This window comes from Phytophthora sojae, assembly GCF_000149755.1.
Source record: "Phytophthora sojae unplaced genomic scaffold PHYSOscaffold_3, whole genome shotgun sequence".
Classification (NCBI taxonomy): domain Eukaryota; phylum Oomycota; class Peronosporomycetes; order Peronosporales; family Peronosporaceae; genus Phytophthora; species Phytophthora sojae.
The window spans coordinates 7,714,240-7,726,500 of record NW_009258117.1 but is presented as its reverse complement, the minus strand read 5'-3'; the positions used below and the strand labels follow the sequence as shown (position 1 = coordinate 7,726,500).

At 58.1% G+C, this 12,261-nt stretch overlaps 4 protein-coding genes across 4 annotated transcripts; all 4 read left to right on the top strand.

The window, feature by feature from the left end:
- Positions 1-1,688: 1,688 nt before the first annotated feature.
- On the top strand, positions 1,689-5,048 carry PHYSODRAFT_557667 (hypothetical protein; the record flags this gene model as incomplete). Its single annotated transcript, XM_009526191.1, has 2 exons — positions 1,689-3,948; positions 4,117-5,048. The coding sequence occupies 2 exons, from the start codon at positions 1,689-1,691 to the stop codon at positions 5,046-5,048; spliced, it is 3,192 nt and encodes a 1,063-aa protein (XP_009524486.1).
- A 144-nt stretch (positions 5,049-5,192) lies between these two features.
- PHYSODRAFT_489360 (hypothetical protein) lies at positions 5,193-7,340 on the top strand (the record flags this gene model as incomplete). Its single annotated transcript, XM_009526190.1, has 1 exon — positions 5,193-7,340. The coding sequence occupies one exon, from the start codon at positions 5,193-5,195 to the stop codon at positions 7,338-7,340; it is 2,148 nt and encodes a 715-aa protein (XP_009524485.1).
- Positions 7,341-7,792: 452 nt separating this feature from the next.
- Positions 7,793-9,697, top strand: PHYSODRAFT_557666 (hypothetical protein; the record flags this gene model as incomplete). The annotated part of the gene is made up of 2 exons (XM_009526189.1): positions 7,793-9,112; positions 9,179-9,697. Exons 1-2 carry the CDS (start codon positions 7,799-7,801, stop codon positions 9,695-9,697), a joined length of 1,833 nt encoding a protein of 610 aa, XP_009524484.1. The 5' UTR covers positions 7,793-7,798.
- A 208-nt stretch (positions 9,698-9,905) lies between these two features.
- On the top strand, positions 9,906-12,230 carry PHYSODRAFT_299378 (hypothetical protein; the record flags this gene model as incomplete). The annotated part of the gene is made up of 2 exons (XM_009526188.1): positions 9,906-10,607; positions 10,671-12,230. 2 exons carry the CDS (start codon positions 9,906-9,908, stop codon positions 12,228-12,230), a joined length of 2,262 nt encoding a protein of 753 aa, XP_009524483.1.
- Between the last annotated feature and the right edge of the window lie 31 nt (positions 12,231-12,261).

The following is a 12,261-nucleotide window of genomic DNA, read 5'->3' as shown; positions in this document are numbered from 1 at the left end:
TTATGCTGGCCACGACAGTGAGGTAACGAAGGAGTTGAGGCCCTCAATTGAAGCGCTTGACCGCCTTCTACTGTACATACCTAGATACTAGAAGGCTGAACCCGAGATGGTGCTGCACTGTTTGAATTCGATGGGATGCCAGCAAGCGCGACACGCGCAAATGCAGAGAGAGTGCGCCGCACAGAGGACGGTGCACGAGAAGCTGAGCGAGGCCTCGCCGGCCTCATCGACGACGAGTCGTCGTTGGGAAACCCCGCATTCGCGTTCAGCGATGGGTGGTGGCCGGCGCAGTCTCAGCGGGGCACAGCGCCGGACGAACACGAGTTCGCGCACAGAAATTCTACCCCGCGAGAGCAGAAGGATTCACGCGCGGATCGGGCTGGCCAACACGCATCGTACTGCCAGCAGCCTTCATTCTGAGCCAAGTGGCTTCGCGCTACGACCGACGAGAAAACGCCGAGCGCTGCTGGCCAGCCGATTCAAGCGTACTGTAGGTTTGTCGTTACGTTAGGTAAAGCTCGTCATCTGAAGCTGGTTGCAGTTGACGCGCAATGGCAGCACGGTCTCAGCAGCTTCAAACGAGATAGAATTCATCAATTCGGCCGCTGTTCTGTAAGCGGCCATGCGCAAGCTTGCACATGTTTAGAGCAAGCCGTCTGTCGCCAGTACTCGCGGCAGGCGTTATTTGTCAGTACGATAGCCCATGGCAGCGAATGCCTGCTCGAGAGAGCGTTGTTGCCAGCTGATGTGCATGCGTGTTGTTGCAGTTGATTTCTTAAGAAACATTTCTAAATAATATAGAAACCGGATGGAAGCGTGTTTTGGCCCGGCTGCGTTCAACACGCGAATCCGAGCGGGGATGCGCTGCCCGCTTGGGTTCCGAATCCGCTGAACACACCGGAGCGGGGAGCGTGTTGCCGGCTCGCTGGGATCTTGCCGCCGTTGCTTGCTCGTGTTCGAGTATCGGACTTCGAGATCAGCTGAGCCAGTGGCTGCTGCCTCTGTACCCATGGCATATCACCTGGCGCTCCTCGCTACCTCGGGATGCTGACGCGGTTCATGCTTCAAAGGGCTTCTTCAGCGTGGCAGCCACATCAGCGGCCGCAAGTTGCGACCATCGCAGCGAATGCTTGCATACTCGTGGCTAATACTAGTACGTGTGCTTTTCTCTTGACTGATGATATAAGGATAGTTTGTGCCGGACTGGCCTATCCTGCGAGTCCTGATTCATCGGTTGCCCCACGGAAATCGACAAGGAACGCGCCGCTAACTCGTCGACGGTTTTGCGAGTCGCGAATTCATCCATGCGGATGACAAGTAAGGTACGCACGCACTCGGTCGGTGGGTATGCTGTGGAGCAAATGCTACAGTACGTGGCTCGATGAGCGGCTGAATTTCAACTTGACACGCTGCTCTGTTCAAAGCGTTCTCCATCGTGCATTCTATTGTGCTGTACATGTAGCAATCTGGGTGTATCAGCAGTGTCATGATGCAGCTTCAATCGAGCTTTACCTGCAGTCGGTCGGCATTCGGGTTGCTGGACGCGTTCAACACGTTCGATCTTGAAGGCATTTGGTGTAACGAACACAACTGTACCAATCTTCTGGTACCACTCCGAGGATCTCACCTCGTTCACTCCAGTCGAACGCGAAGCCACGCACTTGAGCCAGAGAGACCCGCGCGCCGCCATGAAGAAGACGCGCATGTCCATCGACGACATCCGCGCGATGGTGGGCAGCATCCGCGCCAACGTGCAGAACATGCGCGTGACCAACATCTACGACGTCCAGGGCCAGGGCGAGAGCGGCGCGGCCAAGACGTACATCCTCAAGCTGCACCAGCCGCCCTTCCCCAAGGTCTTTTTGCTGCTCGAGTCGGGCGTGCGCTTCCACACGAGCAAGTACGCGCGCGACGCCAAGGCCGGCAGCGCGCTGCCCAGCCAATTCACCATGAAGCTGCGCAAGCACCTGCGCGGCAAGCGGCTCTCGGGGCTGCGGCAGCTCGAGGGCGACCGCGTCGTGGACTTCACGTTCGGCCAGGACGCGCTGCAGTGCCACCTCATCCTGGAGCTCTACGCCTCGGGCAACATCGTCCTCACGGACGGGGACTACCGCATCCTGTCGCTGCTGCGCACGCACCGCTTCGACGAGAACGTCAAGATGGCGGTCAAGCAGGTCTACCCGGTGCAGCTGCTGGGCGATCAGGAGAAGCAGCGCGCCATCCAGACGCCCGCGCAGCTCGCGGCCTTCGTGGACAAGTGGTTCGTGGAGCAGGAGGCCAAGGCGGCCGTGGCGCTGCCCGGCAAGACGCAGAAGAAGAAGAAGGCGCAGACCATCAAGCAGCTGCTGCTCGTCAAGGAGTCGACGTTCGGTGGTCTCGGCCCCGTCATCATCGAGCACTGTCTGGTGCGCGCGGGCATCTCCCCCACGCTCAAGCTCAAGAACGCGGCGGAGTTCTCGGCTCTGGGCGACGACAAGCTGGCAGCGCTGCTGGCTGAGATCCAGGAAGGATGGAAGCTGCTGGAGAGACTGCAGGACGAACAGACCTCGGTGAACGGCCCCGTGCCCGTGCAGAACGATGATACTGTCGATGCGGGGGATAGCGATGAAGAAGAGGCTGCTCCTGTCGCCAAGGCGCCCTCGAGCGCTTCGTCGCAGAAGTGTGGTTTCATTATTCTGAAGGATTCAGCGGACGAGAACGCTCCCGAGCAGTTCGAGGAGTTCACGCCGTTCTTGTATGCGCAGCACCAGCAGGCTCACAAGAAGGTCAAGAGCTTCGACACGTTTGACGAGGCTGTGGATGAATACTTTTCGCGTTTCGAGGCCGACACTGCTGAGGTGGCGAAGCAGAGCGCGCAGCTTGCGGCCGAGAACAAGCTCGCGAAGCTGAAGAAGAACCAGCAGCAGCAGCTCGCCCAACTGCGTGAGGTCCAGGAGCAGAGCTTCCAGCACGCCCAGCTGATTGAAGCTAACCAGCAAGATGTGGAGAATGTGCTTCTTGTGATTCGTAGCGCTTTGGCTAGCGGCATGGACTGGCGTGGTCTGGAGGAGCTTGTGCGCTACGAGCAAAAGAACGGGAACCCTGTGGCGAGCCTCATCCACAAGCTCGATCTGGAGCACAATCGCGTGGCTATTCTGCTGTGTGATGAGGAGGATGACGACGAAGGTGAAGACGGCGGAGATGGCACTGGCGAGGAAGACAAGCAAGCGCATGTTATCTGGATTGATTTGTCGTTGTCAGCTCTGGCCAATGCACGTGAAATCTACACGAAGAAGAAGAAGGCCGGTGAAAAGGTGAAGAAAGCCACGGAGGCTACCGACAAGGCCATTGCACTGGCGGAGAAGAACACCAAGAAGACGTTGGAGAAGCAGCAAACCAAGCGCAACGTGATCTACCAGCGACGCAAAACGCTTTGGTTCGAGAAGTTCCACTGGTTCCTCACCAACGAAAAGTATTTGGTCGTGGCTGGTAAAGATGCTCACCAGAACGAGCTGCTGGTGAAGCGCTACCTGCGCAAGGGTGATGTGTATGTCCACGCTGATCTTCACGGTGCTGCTACGTGTATCGTCCGAAATCACGCTACTGTGAAGGACAAGAAGACACAGGAGCTTCCTCCCATTCCGGTGGCTACGCTGGAGCAGGCAGGATGCATGAGCGTGTGCCGCAGTAACGCATGGACTAGCCAGGTGATTGCTGGCGCATACTGGGTGCACGCAGACCAAGTTTCCAAGACGGCCCCTGCAGGCGAGTACCTTACTACGGGTAGTTTTATGATTCGCGGCAAGAAGAACTACATCCAGCCATCACGACTTGAGATGGGACTGGCGGTTCTCTTCCGTATTGACGAGAGCTCAATTAGCAATCACGCGCGGCAAGGTGAGGGAAGAACACAGCGCGCAGCAGAAGACGACCACGAAGAGGAACAGGATGAGGAGGACGCGGATCAAAGTGCGCCGGCTGTAGAAGAAACACAGCCAGACGAGCAGGAACCAGCAGCTGCGGTCGAACCTGTGGATGCTGCGAACACCTCAGCACAGCAGAAGGTTACCAAAAAGGTTGTGTTTGCAGGCCATGAGAACGAGCAGGAGGAAGAAGAAGAGGAGGAGAACGATGCAGAAGAGGAGACGCCTGCACAGCAGCCGCAACGCGAGGGTAAGAAGCGGTTGTCTGCTAAGGAGCGTCGTGACTTGAAGAAGAGCAAGCTGCCATCGCGCGACGACTCAATAGACGAGCAGCATCCCGCGCAGCAGAAGCGAGCTAAGGGAAAAGACAAGGACAAGGGCCCTGCTTCGGCACCGCAGCAGAAGAAAAGCGTACGCGGTAAGAAGGGCAAGATGAAAAAGATGAAGAAGAAATACGCAGACCAGGATGAGGAAGACCGACGGCTGCGCATGGAGGCTCTGGGTCACGCCGTTGAAGAGGACCAGGAGGAGGAGGAGGAACCGAGCAAGGATGGCGACGACTCCGCAGAGCAGTCCGGTGATGAAAACGAAGAGGCTGCTGACTCGACCCCCTCCAAGAAGGAAGCGAGCGAGGAATACATTCGCCACCAGCGTGAGAAGAAGGAGAAGTACCTCGACGAGCAGGAGGATGAGGCCGAGGGCGCCGACTTCTTCGACGCGTTCACGGGCGAGCCGCTGGCTGACGACATCGTGCTGTTCGCGATGCCCATGTGTGCGCCGTACGCGTCGCTGATCAAGTTCAAGTACAAGGTGAAGCTCACGCCGGGCAGCCAGAAGAAGGGCAAGGCGGCCAAGCAGGCGATGGAGCACTTCTTCGCGTCCAACTTTAAGGACGAGAAGGACGCCAACAAGAGCGCTCCGTACCGTCCCGGCGGCGCCGAGGCGGAGGACGAGGCCCAGCCCGACGTGAACCCGATCGTCGTGCAGCGCGAGCTGATGCGCTGCATCCCGGAGAACGAGCTGGTGAACTGCATGGTCGGACCCGTGAAGATCTCGGCGCCCGGCCTACATGGGCCCAACGCCGGCGGCAAGAAGGGCGGCGGCAAGCGTCCGTCCGGCAAGCCCAAGAAGAAGGGCAAGAAGTAGACATGGCTACACACACTCGAAGTTGGCTAGCTTAAATCAGTACCCATTTTGCACCAATCGCAGCGCGTTTCCCCCTTTTTGATGCGCCAGATTTCCCTTGTCTAATTGGCGCAAGGGGGTAGCTAGTAGCGGTACACTGTAGCCATGCAGCAGGTGGAGCTGCGCGCGTTCCAGCGCGAGATCCTGGAGCTGGCGCGCGAGAAGAATGTGGTGATGGTGGGCGACACGGGCATCGGCAAGACGTTCCTGGCCATCGCGCTGCTCTCGGAGCAGGACTTCTCGGGGGACAAGCGCGCCTTCTTCATGGCCCCCACGCGGCAGCTCGTGGTGCAGATCACGGCCAAGATCCGCCAGACCAGCACGCTGAGCGTCAACGCGTACTGCGGCAGCACGGCCGACCTGTGGGACGCCGCGCAGTGGGAGCGCGAGCTGCAGCTCACGCGCGTGCTCGTGTGCACGCCCGAGATCGTGCGCAACGTGCTGCTCAAGGGCTACGTGACGCTCAGCCGCATGAACCTGCTGGTGTTCGACGAGTGCCACCACGTGACCAAGCGCCACCCGTACGCGCAGGTGGTCAAGATATTCAACCACGAGGACGACGCGGCCGCGCTGCCCCGCATCTTCGGCACCACGGCGTGCCCCACGCGCCACTGCGCCGAGAAGCTCCACGCCGAGCTCAAGAAGGTGGATCTGGACCAGAGCCAGATCGCCGAGTTCGCGGCCGCCGCGCCGATGGTGTACGAGACGTACCCGGTGCAGCAGCCGTGGGGAGTCGATGGAGACGTGGAGGGGGATCCGACCAGTGGCTCCTGGGTCTATGACAACATGCAGAAGGAGCTGGAGGAAGTGAAGGCCATCGCGGTGTTTGAGAAGCTGGTGAAGAAGGGCAAGAGCGACGCGGCCAACGATCCCGTCAAGCTGGAGAAGGCCCGGAAGAAGTTTTTGCAGAACTGCGTCACTATCTACAAGAACCTCGGACCCTGGTGCTACTATCGGTTTGCGGAGCTGGAATTCAATCGACTGGCCATTGCGGCGTCGCTGCTGTTGACTGTCCCCGGGAGTATGTTTGGGCTGGACCAGGACGCTGTTAAGACGATGCTGCTGCTGACAGCCAAGCGTTCAGGGTGCAACTATGCATGCACCGCTAAGGTGGAGAAAGTGGAGGCGATCTTGCGGGCCCAGTTGTTTGATGAGGAGCAGGCCACGGTGGAGGAGGTGGTGGGGGCAGAGCTGAGCAACAGCGACGTCTCGGACAGTGAAAATGAAGCTGCTGATGTAACCACCTCGACTCCAAATGAGGAGCAGCCTGAAGGAGGAAGCAGAGCCCGTCTTGACCTGCAGGGTATCGTGTTTGTAAACACACGCACGGAATGTCGCGTGCTGTCCGACTATTTCAACGAGAAATTTGCATCGGTGGAGGAAGATGAGGAGCTTGATAACGAAGAGCTCACAGTGGAGTCGAGCGGCTTGATGCCAGAAGTCCCACCGGTTGACCAGCCGTTTGCTAGCATCCTCGGACGAGCGTCGCGTAGTGATACGGCGTCGTTCCAGCTGCCGAAGATGGAGACGACACTGAGGAAGTTTGAGTCGGGATCTATTCGCGTTCTGATTTCCACTGCTGTGTCGGTGGAGGGTGTGGATTTCCCGCAGTGCGGATTGATCGTGGTGATGGATCGGGTGGGGACTTCGCGAATGCTGATGCAGCTAAAGGGCCGTGCGCGTCACGAGGATGGTATTGTGTACTACTTGGCTGAAGAAGGCGACTTGGCCCACGAGGTGTACTACAAGCAGTTGGTCCGTGAGGCGGAAACGATTAACCAGCTCGAGTTTTCGCACGAGAGGGTCGAGACCATCCAGCAGCAGCCGCGCTCCATTGCGGCTCAAATGATGGGCAACGGGGAGCAAAAAATCGAAATCGAGTCCACGGGCGCTGTGCTGGATCTGGACAGCAGCATTGTGTGTATCAACCAGTTCTGTCAGTCTCTGCCGAGCCGGTTGTACACTGTGGATGTGAAGCGGTTGTACTCCTTCTCGGAGGAGCGCTACGGTGGCAAGAGTATGTTCACAGCGGAGCTGAACCTGCCGATAGAGCTGGAACTGGAAGCTTTCCGGAGCGACCCGATGCCTTCCAAGGCTGGTGCCAAAGCTTCTGCGGCGTTTAGCGCGTGTCAGAAGCTCCTGGAGCAGCAACTGCTCGATGAATCGCTGAACTCGATCTACCGCACCACCAAGGTGAAGTCGTCATCGAACGTGCGCGATCTCAGCTTCTTCTTGGGCCGCCTGCACACGTAATGACAGTCAAGCGGCTGCTTTCTGTCGCGAATGGAGAAGATGAAAGGTTGATGGTATGTGGGGGAGATGAAGAGCACTGGTTGCAGTGTAGCTCGTGCTGTCGGTTCACGCTTGCATGTTTTGGGGGGTGCCTCGTTTCAGTTTGAGTTGAAACCAGCAAGACTAAGAAACACGTTAGGGATTAATGGTGGCTGGGAACGTAATGAATCATGTTTCGGCAATTTTGTTTGGTTCAGATCATGAAGGCAATGCCGGGGTTCTTTCGGCCGTCGCCGAAGTAAATGCTGCCGTTCAAGTCACTTCAACTTGAAGTTGTGTACACCAAACAGACCATCACTCGGTCACGTCAGGCTGCTCACAAGAGCCCGATGTGAGCCACGTCAGATCTTCAGCCTTCGCGTCCTTTCACACCCGAATCTGCTCACCGCCAGCCACTTCGACTTCCGACCACCATAGTGATGTTGTCTCTACTGCGCCCTAGCCGCCGTTTGCTGCTGCAGAGCGGCGTGCGCTGTCTGCAGATCGCCGCCGAAGCGGCCGCCGACGTGTCGTACACGCGCGGGCTGTTCCTGGGCGTGAACAACGCGGCGCGCGCGTTCCCGTACCCGAGTCTGTCGGAGAGCGAGACGGAGACGCTGCAGATGCTTGTGGACCCCGTGAACAAGTTCTTCGGCACGGTGGACTCGCGCCAGATCGACGAGACGAAGGAGATCCCGCCGCAGGTGATGAACGACATGAAGGAGCTCGGTCTCTTCGGCCTGCAGATCCCCGAGGAGCTCGAGGGCCTCGGCCTGTCGAACACGGGCTACGCGCGCGTGTGCGAGGAGATCACGGACGGCAGTCTGGCCGTCACGGTCATGGCACACCAGTCCATCGGCCTCAAGGGCATCCTGCTCAACGGCAACGAGCAGCAGAAGGCCAAATACCTGCCCAAGCTGGCGACGGGCGAGCACATTGCGGCTTTTGCACTCACGGAGCCGTCGAGCGGCTCCGATGCTGGCTCCATCAAGACTCGCGCCACGTTGTCGGAAGACGGCAAGCACTTTATCCTCAACGGAGGCAAGATCTGGATCAGCAACGGCGGCTGGGCTGATGTAATGACGGTGTTTGCACAGACGGAGGTGGACGGCAAGGACAAGGTCACGGCCTTTATTGTCGAGCGTGCGTTTGGAGGTGTCACCAGCGGCCCGCCGGAGGATAAGCTGGGTATCCGCGGCTCCAACACGTGCCAGGTGTTCTTCGACAACTGCAAGGTGCCCATTGAGAACGTGCTAGGCGGTGGCCCCGACATGAAGACCGGCGGTGCAGCTGGTGTTGGCCAGGGCTTCAAGGTGGCTATGAACATCCTGAACAATGGTCGCTTCGGGCTCGGAGCGTGCGCTGGTGCATCACTCCGACGTGTGCTGGGTGCTGCGGCTGAGCACGCCAACTCGCGCAAGCAGTTTGGTGCCCCGCTGGCGAACTTTGGTCTGATTAAGAAGAAGTTCGGCGTCATGGCGCTCGATGCGTACGCCATTGAGTCCATGGCGTTTATGACCACGGGTATGATTGACCGCGGAGACCCGTCTTGCGAGATTGAAGCTGCGATGTGCAAGGTGTACGGCTCTGAAGTGGCGTTCACGGGCATCAACGAGTGCATCCAGGTCATGGGTGGCACTGGTTTCATGAAGGAATGGCCGTTCGAGCGCCTCATGCGTGACTGCCGTATTCTGTCTATCTTCGAGGGCACGAACGAGATTCTGCGCATGCTGATTGCGCTCAGCGGAATCCGGGTACGTTGGTTATGGCGTTGCTTGATGAAAGTTTTGTAGTCTGATGCGTGTTTGTTGTACTTGTAGACTGCTGGCGAGCGTCTCTCAGCCGTGGGCAAGGTGCTGCAGAACCCGCTGTCAGACCCGTCGAGCGCGGCAAAAGAAATCTTGGACCGTCTGCAGCGTAAGTTCTCGCCCGCCCCCCTTGATGGAGTTCACTGCAGCCTAAGAGGCGCAGCTGAGCTGCTGCAGAAGCGCACCGCCGACTTCGGAGACGCCGTGGAGTTCCTGCTACGCAAGCACGGCAAGAAGATCGTGGACGAGCAGATGCAACTAGAGCGGATCGCCGACTCGGCCATCGCGCTGTTCGCCATGACCGCGACCATCTCGCGCGCAAGCTCGTCGCTGAGCGCCGGTATCGAGTCGGCCGAGCACGAGAAGAAGCTGACGACTCTGTACTGCGACCTGACGTCCCGCAAGATCCAGACGCTGCTGGGCGACATCAAGACAGCCGTCAAGCACGACGAGCAGCTGCGCGAGATCGCGAACGAGGTGCTGCGGGCCAAGAAGTACATCCCGAGCCACGCCACGGGCATCAACTGCTAGACGGCGGCTACAATAGCCAACCCCCTAAAAAATGTATCAATTGTCGTACATAACTTCACGCCAAAAACTGAAGATTCCGCAGTGGGCCCATCCCTAATCATGTTGAAGTTCCACTACACACTTGGCTACTCTATGCCGGAAGAGTGATGGTCTCATTTAAAGGGAAACGGCTCGCCATTCTGCATTCAGCCGCAATAGGAGGAAACCGATGGGCGCCGCGCTGTCCACGGGGCGGTCGGTGACCGTCACGCATCGCCAGGACGCGCTGGCGCGGCTGCGGGAGCGCGCGCACTCGCTGCTGCATCTGTGGGTGCGCTTCTGGATCTTCGCCACGGGCCTGGAGCGGCACGAGGAGCTGGCGTGGCGCCTCGTGCAGCAGCTCAAGCACCGCGTGGTGCGTACGGCGGCCGAGAAGCGCGCGTTCGTGCACCACGTGACCATGACGCTCGTGGAGCTCTGGCTGCGCACACTGCGCGCGGTGGTCGTGCCCGACGTGTTCGCGCGCTACCTGTGCGCGACATTCGTGCTGCACATAATCTACGAGCTGCAGTCGGTGGCTCGTCGGGTGCTGGGCAACGCATGTCTGCGCCTCACAGCCAAGGGCAGACGCACGCTCAGGCTGCGCCAGCAGCTGGAGAACGTCAAGTCCTTCCAGGAACGCCAGTCCATCGCCGGCGAGCTGGACAAGCTCGAGGGCAAGGACAAGTGGCGCGAGGACCCGGCGTCCGGACTCTTCCTCTACGAGAGGGTCATGAACAAGACGCAGATGTACAAGAGGCTCAAGCTCGAGAACGACGTCATGGGACTCATGTTCGCGCTGCGAGCCGGACTGCTGAGGAAGCACTGGGGGCTCGGCAACCCGAGACTGTACTCGGTCAGCAATGGTACGCTCGCTGCTGGCTTAAATAGGGTGAGTTCGTGGTGCTTACTTCCGTTGTGTGTTTTATTCTGATTAACTACAGTTGGAACGAAGCACCTTATCGAGGAGTATCTGGACACGATTGTGCAAGCGATGAACGTCGTGCTGCGCGCGAAAGGGACGGAGGAAGAGAACAACGACGAGCTGTCCATTGACAATAAGCTGGCGTTCTTCAGCGAGACCCGTCACGCATTTGGGCGGTCAGCATTGATGCTATCAGGCGGTGGAGCGCATGGATTCTACCACGCCGGAGTGATCAAGGCACTCGTGGAGAATAACTTGCTGCCGAATGTGATTGCAGGATCCTCGGCTGGTTCGATCTTGGCGGGGGCGATTGGAGTTCGTAACGATGATGAGGCGCTGGGTTTTTTATCAGGAGAATCCGTGAACTTGAACTTCTTGGGACCGAATATCACGGAGCAGGACCGAGTCGATTACACGCCGTCATTCCTGTCCCCCGCAAAGTTGCTGCTGCCAAAGGGTGGGTTCGAGGTCATTCGAGATGCCTTCATTCTTCTCAGTCGATTCCTAGACAAGCACTATGTGCTGGATACGAAAACGCTCCGGGACTGTTTGCGAAGTGCCATGGGTGACTACACTTTCAGAGAGGCCTATGACAGAACGGGTCGGATCATCAACATCACAGTGACCCCGCTGAGTGCTGATGATTATCCGCAGCTCCTCAACTATCTTACAGCCCCGAACGTGATTATCTGGTCAGCATCCCTAGCTTCGTGTGCGATTCCTAATGTGTTCCGTCCAGTGGAGCTGCTGGCCAAGGACGAGCATGGAAACATTGTTCCCTATTTCCGTGAGGGTTTGAAGTGGAGTGACGGTAGCGTCGAGTGTGATCTGCCCATGGAGCGTCTCTCGGAGCTATTCAACGTTAATCACTTCATTGTCAGCCAAGTCAACATTCACTACAAGATTGTGTCTGGTCACTCAGCGTTTGGAAATGGACAGACCGGCAGTCTCATGAGCTTCTTGAAGAAGCAGATGAAGGCCTACATCAAAAATATCGCTGAGTTTGGCCTAAACACTTCCGTTCTGAAGTTCCTCGACATCGGGCTGGTCCCTTTGATCACTCAGAAGTATGAGGGCGACATCACCATCTGCCCCACTGACAAGATCTCCGCTGTGAAACTACTGCGGACAGTGCTAAGTAACCCGTCCCGTGAAACTTTTCCAGAGATTTTGCTGGCCGGTGAGCGAGCGTGTTGGCCTGCTCTCGCTCGAATTCGCACCATGTGTCGTGTCGAGTTTGCCTTGGAACGCGCTGTAAGATACTTGCGAGGCGAGCAAGCACTGGAAGACGAACGACGAAGTGGGCGGAAGGCCATTGGTCGTGTGCCTTCATTCTACACCTCTCCGAGCTCTATGAACTTGTCCAACCTGGATCAGTCGCCTCCTACACCACGAAACTACGCGTCACCACCACCCAGCGAGGGGAGGCGTACTCGACACGCCAGTCTTGACGATGCAGAATTTGTGGACGCAATGGGCAGTCCAGTCGCTAATCCCATGCGCCGAAACAGGTCGATGAACATTGCAGGCGCCGTCCTGTCGATAGATGGAGGTGCCAACGCTTCCGACTTCAGCCACTTTGATCTGTAAAAGAAGAAAGCAGTACTTTTGCATTTTATTA